This window comes from Condylura cristata, unplaced genomic scaffold, assembly GCF_000260355.1.
Source record: "Condylura cristata isolate star-nosed mole 26May11 unplaced genomic scaffold, ConCri1.0 scaffold00004, whole genome shotgun sequence".
NCBI lineage: Eukaryota > Metazoa > Chordata > Mammalia > Eulipotyphla > Talpidae > Condylura > Condylura cristata.
Window position 1 is genome coordinate 7,207,633 of NW_004567105.1, and position 12,424 is coordinate 7,220,056.

Sequence of the window (12,424 nt, forward strand, 5' to 3'; positions counted from 1 at the left end):
AGCACTCAGTCAGCACACCCTCCCACCCCAGGCCAGCATTCAGCCAGCACTCCCTCCTGCCCAGGGCTCCTTCCTTTACTTCCCTGGGTGGCACTTACCACAATCAGTGTATTAGATTCTTGCCTTATTTATTTGATTATGTCTCGCCCCCCCTCCCCACCACACACACCCATGTAAGTTCTGTGCTTGCAGGGATTTTTATCTGTTTTGCTCATCAGTTTATCTTCATGCCTCCAAAAGACTCGTATCTGCTCTATGCTCAATAAGTTTTGTTGAACAAATGACCTATCACAGATCCTTTTCTGGAAGCATTTGTGGTGCACTGAAAAGAGCCCTGGACTTGAAATCAAAAAACGTGACCAGGGGGTGACTTTGGGTACAGAGCCCCCACTTGTCCATCTCCTCACCTGTAAGGTGGTCAGACAATAAACCCACCCCAGGCTGTTGAAGGTTGAAGGGTCGCGTTGTGCAGACAGCGGCGGGCTAGAAAGCCTGCCCTGGACACCTGCCCTCTGGCTTCCCAGAGGTCTCTGCCTTGCCCTGAAATTGGGGCTTCCCAGCTCAGCCCTCTCCTGCAAAGGCGGTGGTGGCCTGCGGGGCCACATCCCCTAATACCAAGCCCAGGAAGAGGAAAAGAGACACAGCAGCATCACCAGCGCTCCATTAGAAGTTAAAAATAAGACACATATAAACAGATTCTAAAACACTTCACAGCGTCGCTGGGCACAGCCATGCCAGGAACAGATGGCTCTGTGGAAACAGCTGTGTCCCAGAGAAACCCGAGAGCAAAACCAGGATGCGTTACTGTGCTCACGTGCGGGCCACATGTCCCCTGCCCACTCCACATGGCAGGCAGGGCCAGCGCCCTGGACAGGCCGCGGGCGGCCCGAGCCTGGAGGAACGCGTGTTTGGGGAGGAGGCGGGAGGGGTGGGGGAGAGCCCAGGGCAGGTCCTCATGGCTGGTGGCCCCGGCTGCTTGCTTCTGTCCTGCTCCAGAACGGCCACCTCCCGCTTGCACCCGTCTCTTGCCATGTGCCGCCTCCTGCGTGCCTGTACGTGCCTCCCTGCCTCTCCCGCTGTTGGCTGAATCTTCTCCCCTAAGTAGCTTCTCTTGTGAGTGACATCAGGGGCACCCCTCAAGCCAGGCTGCCTCTTTAAAGTCACAGGATGGCCAGCTATGGGATTTCAGGTTCTTCGCGTCACCCCTCTGTGCCTCCCTTTCCTCATCTGTAAAATGGGAATCATCAGCCCTACCGTGTGGGCTTCCTGAGGACAAATAAGGAAAGGCAGGCCAGGTCATTTCAGTGTGGAGCGTGACCCCCCTTGGTTTGCATTATGATGGCACGCTGTTTGAAATGTATACCTGTTCCCTGTACCCCCAGACTATATAAATATTTACGTACAGAAAGTGGAATTCATTTCTCACTCATAGCACAGGGCTCAGCCAAGACAGGTGCCAGCCTAGTCGTCATGTAAGACCTAGGAATTAAGGCTGAGACCCGGCAGGGAGGAGAGAGGCCTTTTCCTTTATTTCTTTGGTGCCTGGACAGACCCTCCCAGAACCTTCACCAAACAGCTCATATCTCCTGCCTCTTCCCCTCCCTGAAAAGAATCAACAAGGCCCATGATTTGGTTTCCAGAGCAAAAAATATTTGGGTTTCCTGGAACACTGTTGATTAATACACACAGCAGGGAGCCAGGAATCGCTCTCTGCCTGTCTGTGTGGTTTAATAATACTTCACCTGTTCACCAAAACCGCAGAGAGAAGAGCCCTGCCGTAGGCTTCGGGGGGGTGTGACGCCCCCCACTTTCTGGGCAAAGTCCTGGTGCCCAATGTTCTCTATAATAGAGGCAGTAAGAGCAGCCCTGCCTGCCTTGGACAGCTGTTGAGAGAAACAGTAGTGGACATGAGAGCCGCTGAAAATTAAATTGAAAGTCGGAAGCAACATTCTAGTGTTATTTCACTCCCCTCGGTGTCTCCACCCTGTGCCAACGCACGGAGGGAGAGGTGTCCCAAGAAGAAATGGGTGACCTCACAGACTCCTCAGTTGGTAACTGTCTTTATCACTCACCGGCCTCAAGAGTTCTAGTGGGCACGTTAGTGAGGGTGATGGCTATCAGTGGGCTCCATATGCTGGAAGTTCCTGCTCGCTCTGAGTCCAGATGAGTGCTGCTGACTGGCAAGCGACTTTTCTCCAGCTACAGGGACCCCGGCTCCTTCCATCTTGTGGCTGTGCCATCCATGGAATCTTCCATTCCTCTATGGGATTCTCTTGTTCTGGTGAACTGAGAAGGGATTATGCACAAGCCAATGCACAAGCATTGGTGTCTGCAATGGCCAGCATCTGTCCACATTCTGCTGATCAAAACTCAGCCCTACAGTTGTCCTTGACTATAGAAAGGTTGTGAACACGGCTGGGCTGTGCACCCAGGAAGCAGGGGTATTCTTGAGGAGAACGTGATACTGGTGAACACAGTTCTGGACCTGCATGGGAGATACATGCACTGTCCTCTACAGGCACAGAACCCCCAGAGTTGGATGTAGATAACCCCCACCTACCCCACCCCGCCCAAGAGATGGATGAACACACTTTGTAGCAACTGGAGCTCTGAAGAAATACACTTACCTGGGTTTGAATCTCAGCTGCAACCATACACCCATCATGGCCTTGAGCGAGGTCTAAACCTTCCAGATGACGAACATCATCTTCTGTTCACAAGGTGCAGAGTCCCTAAGCCATGGAGACACTCCGAGTACTAAATGAGAAAGCTCCAGCTGGCTAGCTGGCTAGTGAGCACATGACCCTTGAGTTATTTCATAAAGCCCAACTCCTTGTCTCACTGTTGGGAGAAATGACTTGCTCAAGGTCACAGAGAATGAATGTCAGAGAGATGCAGTGTCTGTTTACCTCCCTCACCTCTTGGTGGCTTTCCTGACTTTGAACAGAGCCCGCACTTCAATCCCCATGCATCTTAGACATGACCAGCCATCCTCTCTGGCAACTCAGAGGTCGATCTAGGCTGCTGTCCTTAAGGATGGGAAGAAATAAATGCAAACTGCTTGAAGGGCCATTTTCCCCTGAGCCCAGATCTCCCTGTGTCTCAGCTGGCTGCCCAGAGAAGCAATTTAGCAAGTGCATTTGATCTCAGGAGAAATCTGTCTTTTGTTTCTGTGACTTGCTTGTCAGGCGCCACCCCCCCCCCCGCACCCCCCCTCTCTTCCACCCCCAACCCCGTGGCTACAGTGTGGACCTCAGTAGCAAGCCCTGGTCATGAAAGCCCACCCTGCAGCCATGCATCTCCCTGGAGAAATAACCAGCACCCTGGGGGGAAGGAGGCAGTGTTTAAGCTGCTCTCCTCTTTCCCTTGAGATAACATCAGCCTAATAGCAGCCCTAGATTAGAATTTGAAAAAGGTACATGATGGAATCATAATAACCTTGCTGAGGTTTGTGTAGCACTTTACAGTTTACAAAGAACTTTTTACCTGCATTAGCTCATTTGAGAAAATTGCAGGAAATTAGTTAACTACAGGAAAGTATAAAGAAGCCAATAAAATTCATCTGAAATCCACCACTCAGAGAAAAGCTTTGTTAACACTGTAATGTGTTTCCCGTGGTCCGTTTTCTACATGGTGGTGATGGTGTTGTGGCTTGTGGGTTTGTCTTTGCTGCGTTGGGGTCCTACCTCGTGGGCATTTTTATGTCCTCCCTTGTTCATAGAGCATTGTAATCTTCCACCATCGCATTTGATCCTCACACCCACCCCCTGGGAGAGAAGTAATTGTGTTATGAACAGGCAGGCCCCTGGTTTGTGTCCGAAGTCTGGATTCTCGTTCCAGGCTGCTTCTCTATAACTGGCTGATTACTGGAGCCTGAACCGCAATTTCCTCTTTTGTGAAACAGAGATGTGTGCGGACGGATTAAATGAACAAGGCCCTGCGCCTGAATCACGCAGCACCATGCCTGCACACAGTAGGCACGCAGGCCGTGCCAGCTGAGCGGAGGTGCATGCCACCATGGTGACCGTAAATGAAGTGCTGGCCCTCAGGAAGGCCCTTGCAGTTTTGTGAGGTCACGTGAGAAAGGGGAAGGCTCTGGGGAGGGGTGAAGAATGAAAGCAATTCATGCAGCCTTGTGCCATAGGGCACATTGGAGAGAAAATGCCAGGCTCCTTCTGTGGTATAATCAGTGGGGTGAGCTGATACAGGATAGGGTAGAAGTGAGTCAACATATGTTCTTGTTGATTATACTGATTAGAGATGTAAAAGACATATATTATGTGAGAGTGTGTGTGCATAGGTATATATGGAGACCTTTATTCTTGGAAGGATGTGCATTTCACTCAGCCAGGCTAATAACTCCAGCCACGTGAACTTCAGTCTGTATTCAACGATACAGCAGTGGTTCTTGCAGGAGAAGTAGTAGAGCCAGCTGTGCAAACTCTGGCAAATCACTATATATATTTTTTAAAGTTTTAGAGAAATAGATTTCACATATGATAAACAGACCCACCTTCAGTGCGCACGTGTTGAATGATCACAAAGATGCACACCCAGGTAACCATCACTCTGATGGTGATGTAGAACATTCCAAAGCTCCCCCTGCCTCCTCCCAACCCACTGACCCCAGCTCCCACATCCTCCAACCTAACTTCTACCTCCGCCAGAGTTCTTTGCTTCTCTTGCAATTCTCCATCTGTAAAACAGGCGTGGGCACACCTGGCAGGCAGGCTTGGCAGGGTTCTACACGAGACAGTTTCATGCCAGGCAGCTGCGCATCTGCACGTCGGGGACACCTGCGTATCTGCAGCTGCTCACGTCAAATGCTAAGCCCCTCTTAGCAGGTTCACCGTCCACCGTTCGCTAGCTGAGGAGCAAAGGCTAAGGGAGCTCAGTAGAGGACTCTCCGAATAGGTTAATAAAATCAGACTTTCAGACAGTTGGGAAGATGCTAAGAGAGCAAAGAGGAGAGTGAAACGCCTCAAATGCAGATGAAATGGAAGGAAATTGCTTGCTGTTTCGCTTATGCGTTTGCTGGGTTTCCTCCCGGCCCGAGGTGCCGACCCTTAGTCCAGAGCGCAAGAGAGCGGAGCTCACAGAGGCCCTCTGTAGCCTCTCAGGGCCCCCTTCTTCGACTTTCACGGTGTCCTTTGAAAGGGGATGCGAGTTCATCCAGGGGTGGATGGCTGGTTTAGGCATTGATGTTCCCGTTCTCACCTGGGAGGGTCTTGTTCTCAGCGGCGAGAGCAGCTGCTCCCTGGCGCCCTCCTCGCATTGGCAATGCGAGGAAATTGTAGCAGGAGAGGAAGCCGGGACCTGTCCTGCCTTTGACCCACCCACGGTGTCCCCTGGGTCATACACGCAGGAGGGCAGGGCACCAGGCCGGCTCCTTCTTGTTCCCAAGCATCCGCTCCTCCCTTGCAGCTCCAGAAGCAGCTCTCCGAGCTGGACGAGGACGACCTGTGCTATGAATTCCGGCGAGAGCGGTTCACCGTCCACCGAACGCACCTGTACTTCCTGCACTACGAGTATGAGCCGGCTTCCGACAGCACGGACGTCACCCTGGTGGCTCAGCTCTCCATGGACAGGTATGGAGGCACCCCCTAACCCCGCCCCAGCCCCTGCGCCGCTGGCGGCCCCACAGGTGGGAAGGAGCCTCGGTCTGGGGGCCCAGCTCACAGAAACCTCTGAAAACCAAGCACCTCATCTCCGGGTGGTGGCAGTAATGGTAGTTTTGAGAATGAAGGGAAGGATTGATTCCCAGATGTAAGTCAATGCAAAGCATCCAGACGAAAGGAGGCGCATTATTGTGGAACACGGCTGAACCCACAGCCGCCGCTGGTAAGCAGTTGCTGTCTCATTCCTTTCGCGTGTGGATGAAACAAATGTCACCCAGCCTTTACCACGCGTGACCGACGTGACCCCAGCCCTAGCACCTTACAGCCTAATGTGTGGGTGCTCAAGCTTGACTGCGGACAATTTGAGTCATCTGAGTTTTTGAAACGGATTCATGACCAGACTCCACAACAGCCCAGAGCAGCAAGCACCTTGGTGGAGAGACTTGCACTGTTTAAAGTTTACAAGATGTAGCCAGGTTGAGAACAGAGAGCAAGTGGTCTAAACGACAACAAACTACCCATGAAAAGGCTGACAGTGGTGTAAGTGCTTTGGAGAAACTGGGGGAGTCATAAGGTGTGAAGTGACAGCCCTCCAGTGCTGTGGCAGGGGACGTCTGTCTAGGGAGGGGATGTTGCAATAGAGACCGAAAGGGTAAGGAATCTAGTGTGCCAGTGGGGAAGAAAAGAGTTTTCCAGGCTGCTGATACAGCAAGTGCAAAGGCCCTGTGGTCGGAAGAGCCTTGCATTTCCTATTCTGTACTAATAGAAGACTAGCAGAGCTGACACACAGTAGGGAACTAAGGACACTGACATGATAGAACCTTAGACACAGAAAATATTGGGCTTTATGGTAGGTGTTTTAAGTTACGGAAGGAATTAAAGCTATACGATCTAATTTGTGTTTATGTGGCGACCTGGATGCAAATGGGTTCAAAGACCCAAGGCACTTACTGTTACACCGTTTTCTGTACCTGACTGTCCACCTCCACTGACAGCTTCCTCCTCCCCGGACTCAGGGCTACGGTGGCTGACCAGGCCCCGCTGTCCCTCGGGGCAGCCCCGCAGTGCAGGGAAGGAGTTTGATTACCCAGCTGCATGGGCGCCTCACCGAGATGCCAGTGCAGCCAGAGGGTGAGATTCCATGGGATTGTGTTCAGCATGAAATGAGTTAACACCTGCAAAATGCTGAGAACAGTACCTGGCACACTTCTTAGGTGTTCAGTAAATGTCACTTGTTATTAGTCTTGAGTGATGGAAGAATGAACGAACAAATGAAAGAACAAGCCCTTGGACATGAAAAGGTTCACACGAAGCAGAAGGCGTTCTGAGGAGCAAGCAGAACCTTCCAGCCAGGCACCTGGGAATTACTCAAGCTGAGTGTGGCTTCTGGAAGCAGGTTCTTGGCCACTTGTGTCAGGGATGGTTGCTCATGCAGGGAACTGGCCCCACGGGCCTCGAGGACCCCTGTACACAGACACGGAGAACCTTCCAGCTTAACTGACAAACAAAAACCAGTGGGACAGAAGGGCAGGACAGCAGAGGCCGAAGCATCAGCCCTGTCGTTGACCTGCTGTGTGACCTCCAGAAAGGTCATTCCCTGCTGGTGCCTGTTTCCAGTGTTCACATGATCACCCTGCAAATTTTACACATCTAAGACTAACATACTTTACATGTATGTGAGCCAGGCTCTTATGGGGCTGGGGATTTCTGTAAGACCTTGCTGCTGGGCATATTCAGGACTCCTCCGGGGCACTCATTTTCTATTGTATGACAAATCACCTTAGATTTAGCACTTGTAAAGCACACTTTTGTGACCCCACAGTTTCTGTGGGTCAGGAATCAGATACATCTGTCCAGAGTCACAGGACCAGAACCACGGTGTTGTCTGGAGTTCTGATCTCAAGGACATCAGCGTCCACAGCCAAGTTCATTTAGGTTTTAGCAGAATTCCCTTCTGAGGCTGGGTCCCCATTCCCTGCAGACGGTGGGCTGGGGTCCTCCTCTGCTCGGGGGGGCTGCCCTCAGGTCACAGCCCCTCTGGGGGACAGGAAAAGACCTGTGTCCAAATTCCAGCTGTGCTACGTAGGAAGCCAGTGAATGTGGGCAAGTCTCTGGACTCCCCCGACTCATTTCTGTCAACAGTGACAATGATGCTGTTAGGTTCACAGAGGGCTGTTGGTTTTGTGAAATAAGAGGCTGCAGAGCTTATTTCTTTCCCTTCCCATCATGCTGCCCATGAAATTTGTTATCGGGAATTTACAAGCAATTAGAAAATCTTTTCAATCACTAACTCAATCCAGCCTCCTGTATGACTTGTTGCCCACAAGAGAATAGAGGCGACCAGCGAAGTCCCTCCCTCTACTGCTGGCCAGAGAACCCCCTGACGAGCGGGGGAGGTCCCTGCAGGACCCCCCCTGCCACGCTGGCAGACCCCAGCCCCTCGCATCTGCTGCCAGCAGCGCCCACTAGTCAGGCCTCCCCAGCACACACATCCCCAGCGGCAGGCGTCTCGGCGGGCATCTCGTGCCCCTAATGCTTTGCGACAAGTGCTGCAGCTGGACAGTGCCTCAGAGAGCCAAGGAGCCCCAGGCCCCCCCAAGAGAGGCTCAGCAGGACCTCATCGGAAATTATAAAGCGAAACCACAGGCTGATGAAGACGGCAGAAATGCCTCCTTCCGCTCCACCCCGCACAACCAATTACCATCCAGCCAGCTGACTGGGGCCTGTTGGATTGATTTTTAATTTAAGAACCATTTCAAGTGTGTTTGTAAGCCCTTGAGTCAGAAGTCGGCCCCATGTGAATGCCGCTGTGGAAGAGGGGAGCCGGCTTGCATGGCCCCTGGCCTCCCTCGGGACCTGCACTTAGGAGTGAATGTCACCTGCCTTTCCCGGCCACGTGGGGTCTGCCCTTCCGTCCTGGCAGCCACGGGCATGGGGGAAAGCTCAGAGTAGAAAGGTCAAGCTCTCTGGGCTTGTTCCATTGGCAAAGCTGGTGAGGTGCCAACTCTCGCTCCAGGGAGCCCTGGGTGGGAGAGCCTCCTCTGTTTTCTGTACCTGGCACTTTGTGAGCTCAGGAGCCTGGTGTGAGCTGGGCTCAGCAGGCTGGTTCTGCTGGACTCTGTGGAGTCTAAAGTCCAGCCAGTGGGAGAATCGCAAGACTGGCTTCTTTGTGACACATGCCTCCTCCACTCCCTCTTGCCTTAACTCTGGTAAATGCATCCACATCATAGCAACTGCTCGCCTTGTTTATCCCCCAAATTTCAAAGAATTTGCATGACAGCTTCTCTCTGGAAGCACCGATTCCAGCCCCCACCCCATATTGCAGATGGTGAAACTCAGATAAAGCTGAGATCGGTCCAAACCCCCGATTCTCAGAGCCCGAGAGAGACCAGGGCCTCCCGAGGAGGCCAGACATGCATTTCAAGGGGGTGAGCCCTTGTGAACAGTGCCTCTTAGAAGAATCAGCTCCAGTCACCTTGATTAGCGGGTCTTCGAAAGTGTGGGTGGCAGAGGACTCTTGCCCCACAGATCATGCCCAATGATCCTCCATAGTGCAGGAGGAAGAGGACCAGGGGTACCAATTTGCAGGATTGCTGTGAGGAGCCTCTGGAAGCCAGGGAGAAAGCCATTGGTTCAGACCACTGCACCCATTTTCTTTTGTTTAGAAGCACAGAAATGCATGAAATTATTTCCCAGTAATTGTCCGCATAAAGTGGGCATTCTGGGCAGGAGACTACTGATGACATGCCTTGTGCTGGGCAGGGGAAAATGAAACAAGCTTTTGCTATTTCTTAACCATAGATTTTTTTTAAAGATACCTTTTTTTTAAGATTTATTTATTTATGCATCCAGAACTGGTGTACAGGCCAGAGTTCAGGGGTGGCAAGAGGCTTCACCAGAGACAGAGTGGGGAGCAGAATAGGCAGGTCAAGGAAGGACACTGCTGAGGGGAGCGGCGGGTGGGCAGGAGAGGTCTGCCTGGCCATGTGGGTCACCTCCAGAGCGGAGGTTGAACTCCCACTGCGGCTAGCTTGCAGTGCTGCACTCCATCCGCTGTGCCACCAGGGAGGGCCCATTCTTAACCACAGATTTTATGTACCGGTACCTCTAATGCCTTTGGCAGGGTGGGGAGAGAATCTTCATAGATTTCCCTTCAGACATTTCTACAAAGACTCCCTGTGTGAGAGCACCTTTTGTTTTTCCCCAGGTTCTATTCTCTACCCCCACTCTCCATCCTGGTTCATTGTGGTGCCTCGGGGGTAACCTTGCAACCTGGCTGAAGGCCTGAGGCCTTGAGGGCTCTGTGCATTGAAACCAGCGCCCCCTCCCCACCCCTATCCCCGGTCCCCAACTCTACACACCTCTGGGCTGAGTGCAAGAGCCCAATCCAGCCCGACATCTGGCACCTCCATTCCTTCATCAGGAAAAGGGGAGAACCAAGGCCATGCCTGGGGGTTGGGAGGGTTCTGGAAAGTGTTTAGTCCACAGTCCTGCGTCCTTACTGCTTGTCGCCATGTGCCTGTCAGCAGTGGCTTCCGTGGGCCTCGATCTTGGCTGTCTGGTCGCCACTTCCGGGCACCGGTGGGCTCCTTTACACCTTTGCTGAGAGAAAAGGACAGGTGCAAGGGTTTTGAGCTGGAGGGGGCCGTTTAGACCACTTAATGTAATCTCCCTCGCCCGCCACACATGCCCTTGACAGGAGACACTGTGACTCTGTCTAGTCACTGACTCACATGGAAGCAAAGACAAGAACCAGCAGGGCCAGCCGGTTCGTGCCCACTTCCCAGAGAAAGGTGCTGAGGTCTGCTGGCCAACCCCGCCGTGCTGAGGGCGTGGGGCAAGGGCCTGCAACTGCTGGACCTCGTGTCCGGGGAGCAAAACGCCCCACCCAGGAGGCCAGCAGGTGCCAGTGGACACGCGGGGCCACGAGTCCGCCCTCTGTCTTCCAGGCTCCAGATGCTGGAGGCCATCTGCAAGCACTGGGAGGGGCCCATCAGCCTGGCCCTCTACCTGTCCGACGCCGAGGCCCAGCAGTTTCTCCGCTACGCTCAGGGCTCCGAGGTGCTCATGAGTCGCCACAACGTGGCCTACCACATCGTGTACAAGGAGGGCCAGTTCTACCCCGTCAACCTGCTGCGCAACGTGGCCATGAAGCACGTGGCCACGCCCTACATGTTCCTGTCCGACATTGACTTCCTGCCCATGTATGGGCTCTATGAGTACCTCAGGTGAGTGCCTCGGGGGGCCGGCCTCTGCAGAGGCAAGGCCAGGCCCTCAGCGGCGTCTTCTCATTCCACACTTTGCTTCTCGTCGTTTTAATCTATTCTTCGTTAACAGATTTTCCCTCCTGTTTTGAGCGAAGTAGCACTGATGGACCCTGTAACATAGCTTTCAGGCACCTGTGTGTAAGGCAGGAGTGTTCTGTCCACTGTGAAGAGCGTCTCTCGTGTTATCTAGGAGCTAAGCCTCAGTGCCTCCCTTGTGAGTGGTCCCGGGGCGCATAACCCTCAGTCTGGGAGGAGGGAGGTAACATCCCAGGGAGCACCAGCCATGGTACAGGGCACAGTGAGCCCCAACTCCTAATGCCAGGAATGCATCAGTCTAGCTCTGGCTCCAGCTGCACCTTGAAATTCCAGTGTGTGTGGTGAGGGTGCCCCCGTGTGGCCAGACAGGACGTTCAGCCCCGTTCCCGTGGATTCGAAAGCCCTAGGTCTTGCTGGGTAACAGGCTCTGGGGGTCAGGGAAGGTTCCCAAAGGAATCAGTGGAGGGGGTGAGGGGCCACCCTCAGCTGACCCAGGAAGACACTGGGGTTTGGACCGCAGTCCCTCCTCCACCCTCCCAGGGCCCTTCCTTCCAGTTCTGTGAAGATGAACTATCTTAAAAGTCTGTCATCTCTGCTTCCCTGATGTAGACTATTTTATTTTGCATCGTGAGCGTCATGTTTTGAGACACATTGCCTGTAAACAGACTGCATTTTTGCCCTTTCCTATATTCTGTTGATCTACGACATCGTAAATACCCAGTCCGCTTTCCCGAGTGCTGCCCAGGAATTCACACCCTGCCAATGCAGAGCTTCCTGGGGTTTGAGTTGGGTGGCCACCTTCTCAGAGGACAGAGGGAGGCTCCCCTGAACCCCTCAGGGGGGCTGATAGAATGTAAATTGCCCTTAAAACTCCATCACTTTCTCCACAAACCCTTAACACATCCAGGGACCCTGAACTCAGTGGAAAGGATCTTTCTCGGTCCCTTTTTGGTTAACTCGTGGGAACAAGGCCAGAAACAGTGACTGGCCCATGTGGATTGAACGTGTGATCCTGGTGTTCTGTCCCCTCCACCCTTAGAACCCATTCAACCTTTCGTTTACTTAGTGGGTGAACATCTGAAAGGCACCTGTGTGTACCCTCTGTGAGCCACACAAGGAGGTGTGGAGAGCCCAGAGCTTATAGCAGCAAAACAGCTAAAGACACACATGCAATAGAAAACTCTTCAGGTACATGTTTGGGAGGTCCTGGTACCACGGACCCACACTAACAGGGTCCTGAGCAGGAGATAGCCAGAAACAGTGGTTGTGTTCCAGGCAGAGGGAGTTACCCACCCAGAGAGGCAGGGGGACCAGAACCCTGATGCTCAGGACAGCAAGAGATGATGTGCCCGAACTGTAAGCCTGGTTGGTTCCTGCAGGTCTGCTCATAAAACTTGCTAAGGGGCTTGGATTTTAGGAGGCAGGCAGGCAAGCAATGGAAATCACTGAGAAACTGACATGATCGATTGCACTTAAGAATGAGCGTTCTGGTTGCACCCTGGC

The 12,424-nt window shown here is 52.9% G+C and overlaps 1 protein-coding gene across 1 annotated transcript in view; it reads left to right on the forward strand.

Moving 5' to 3' along the window:
* Positions 1-12,424, forward strand: part of LARGE (like-glycosyltransferase) — a 419,193-nt gene that overhangs the window by 386,021 nt on the left and 20,748 nt on the right. The window contains exons 11-12 of the mRNA XM_004675709.2: positions 5,425-5,588; positions 10,568-10,846. Coding sequence (XP_004675766.1) covers positions 5,425-5,588; positions 10,568-10,846 — 443 coding nt within the window. The remainder of the gene's footprint in view (positions 1-5,424; positions 5,589-10,567; positions 10,847-12,424) is intronic.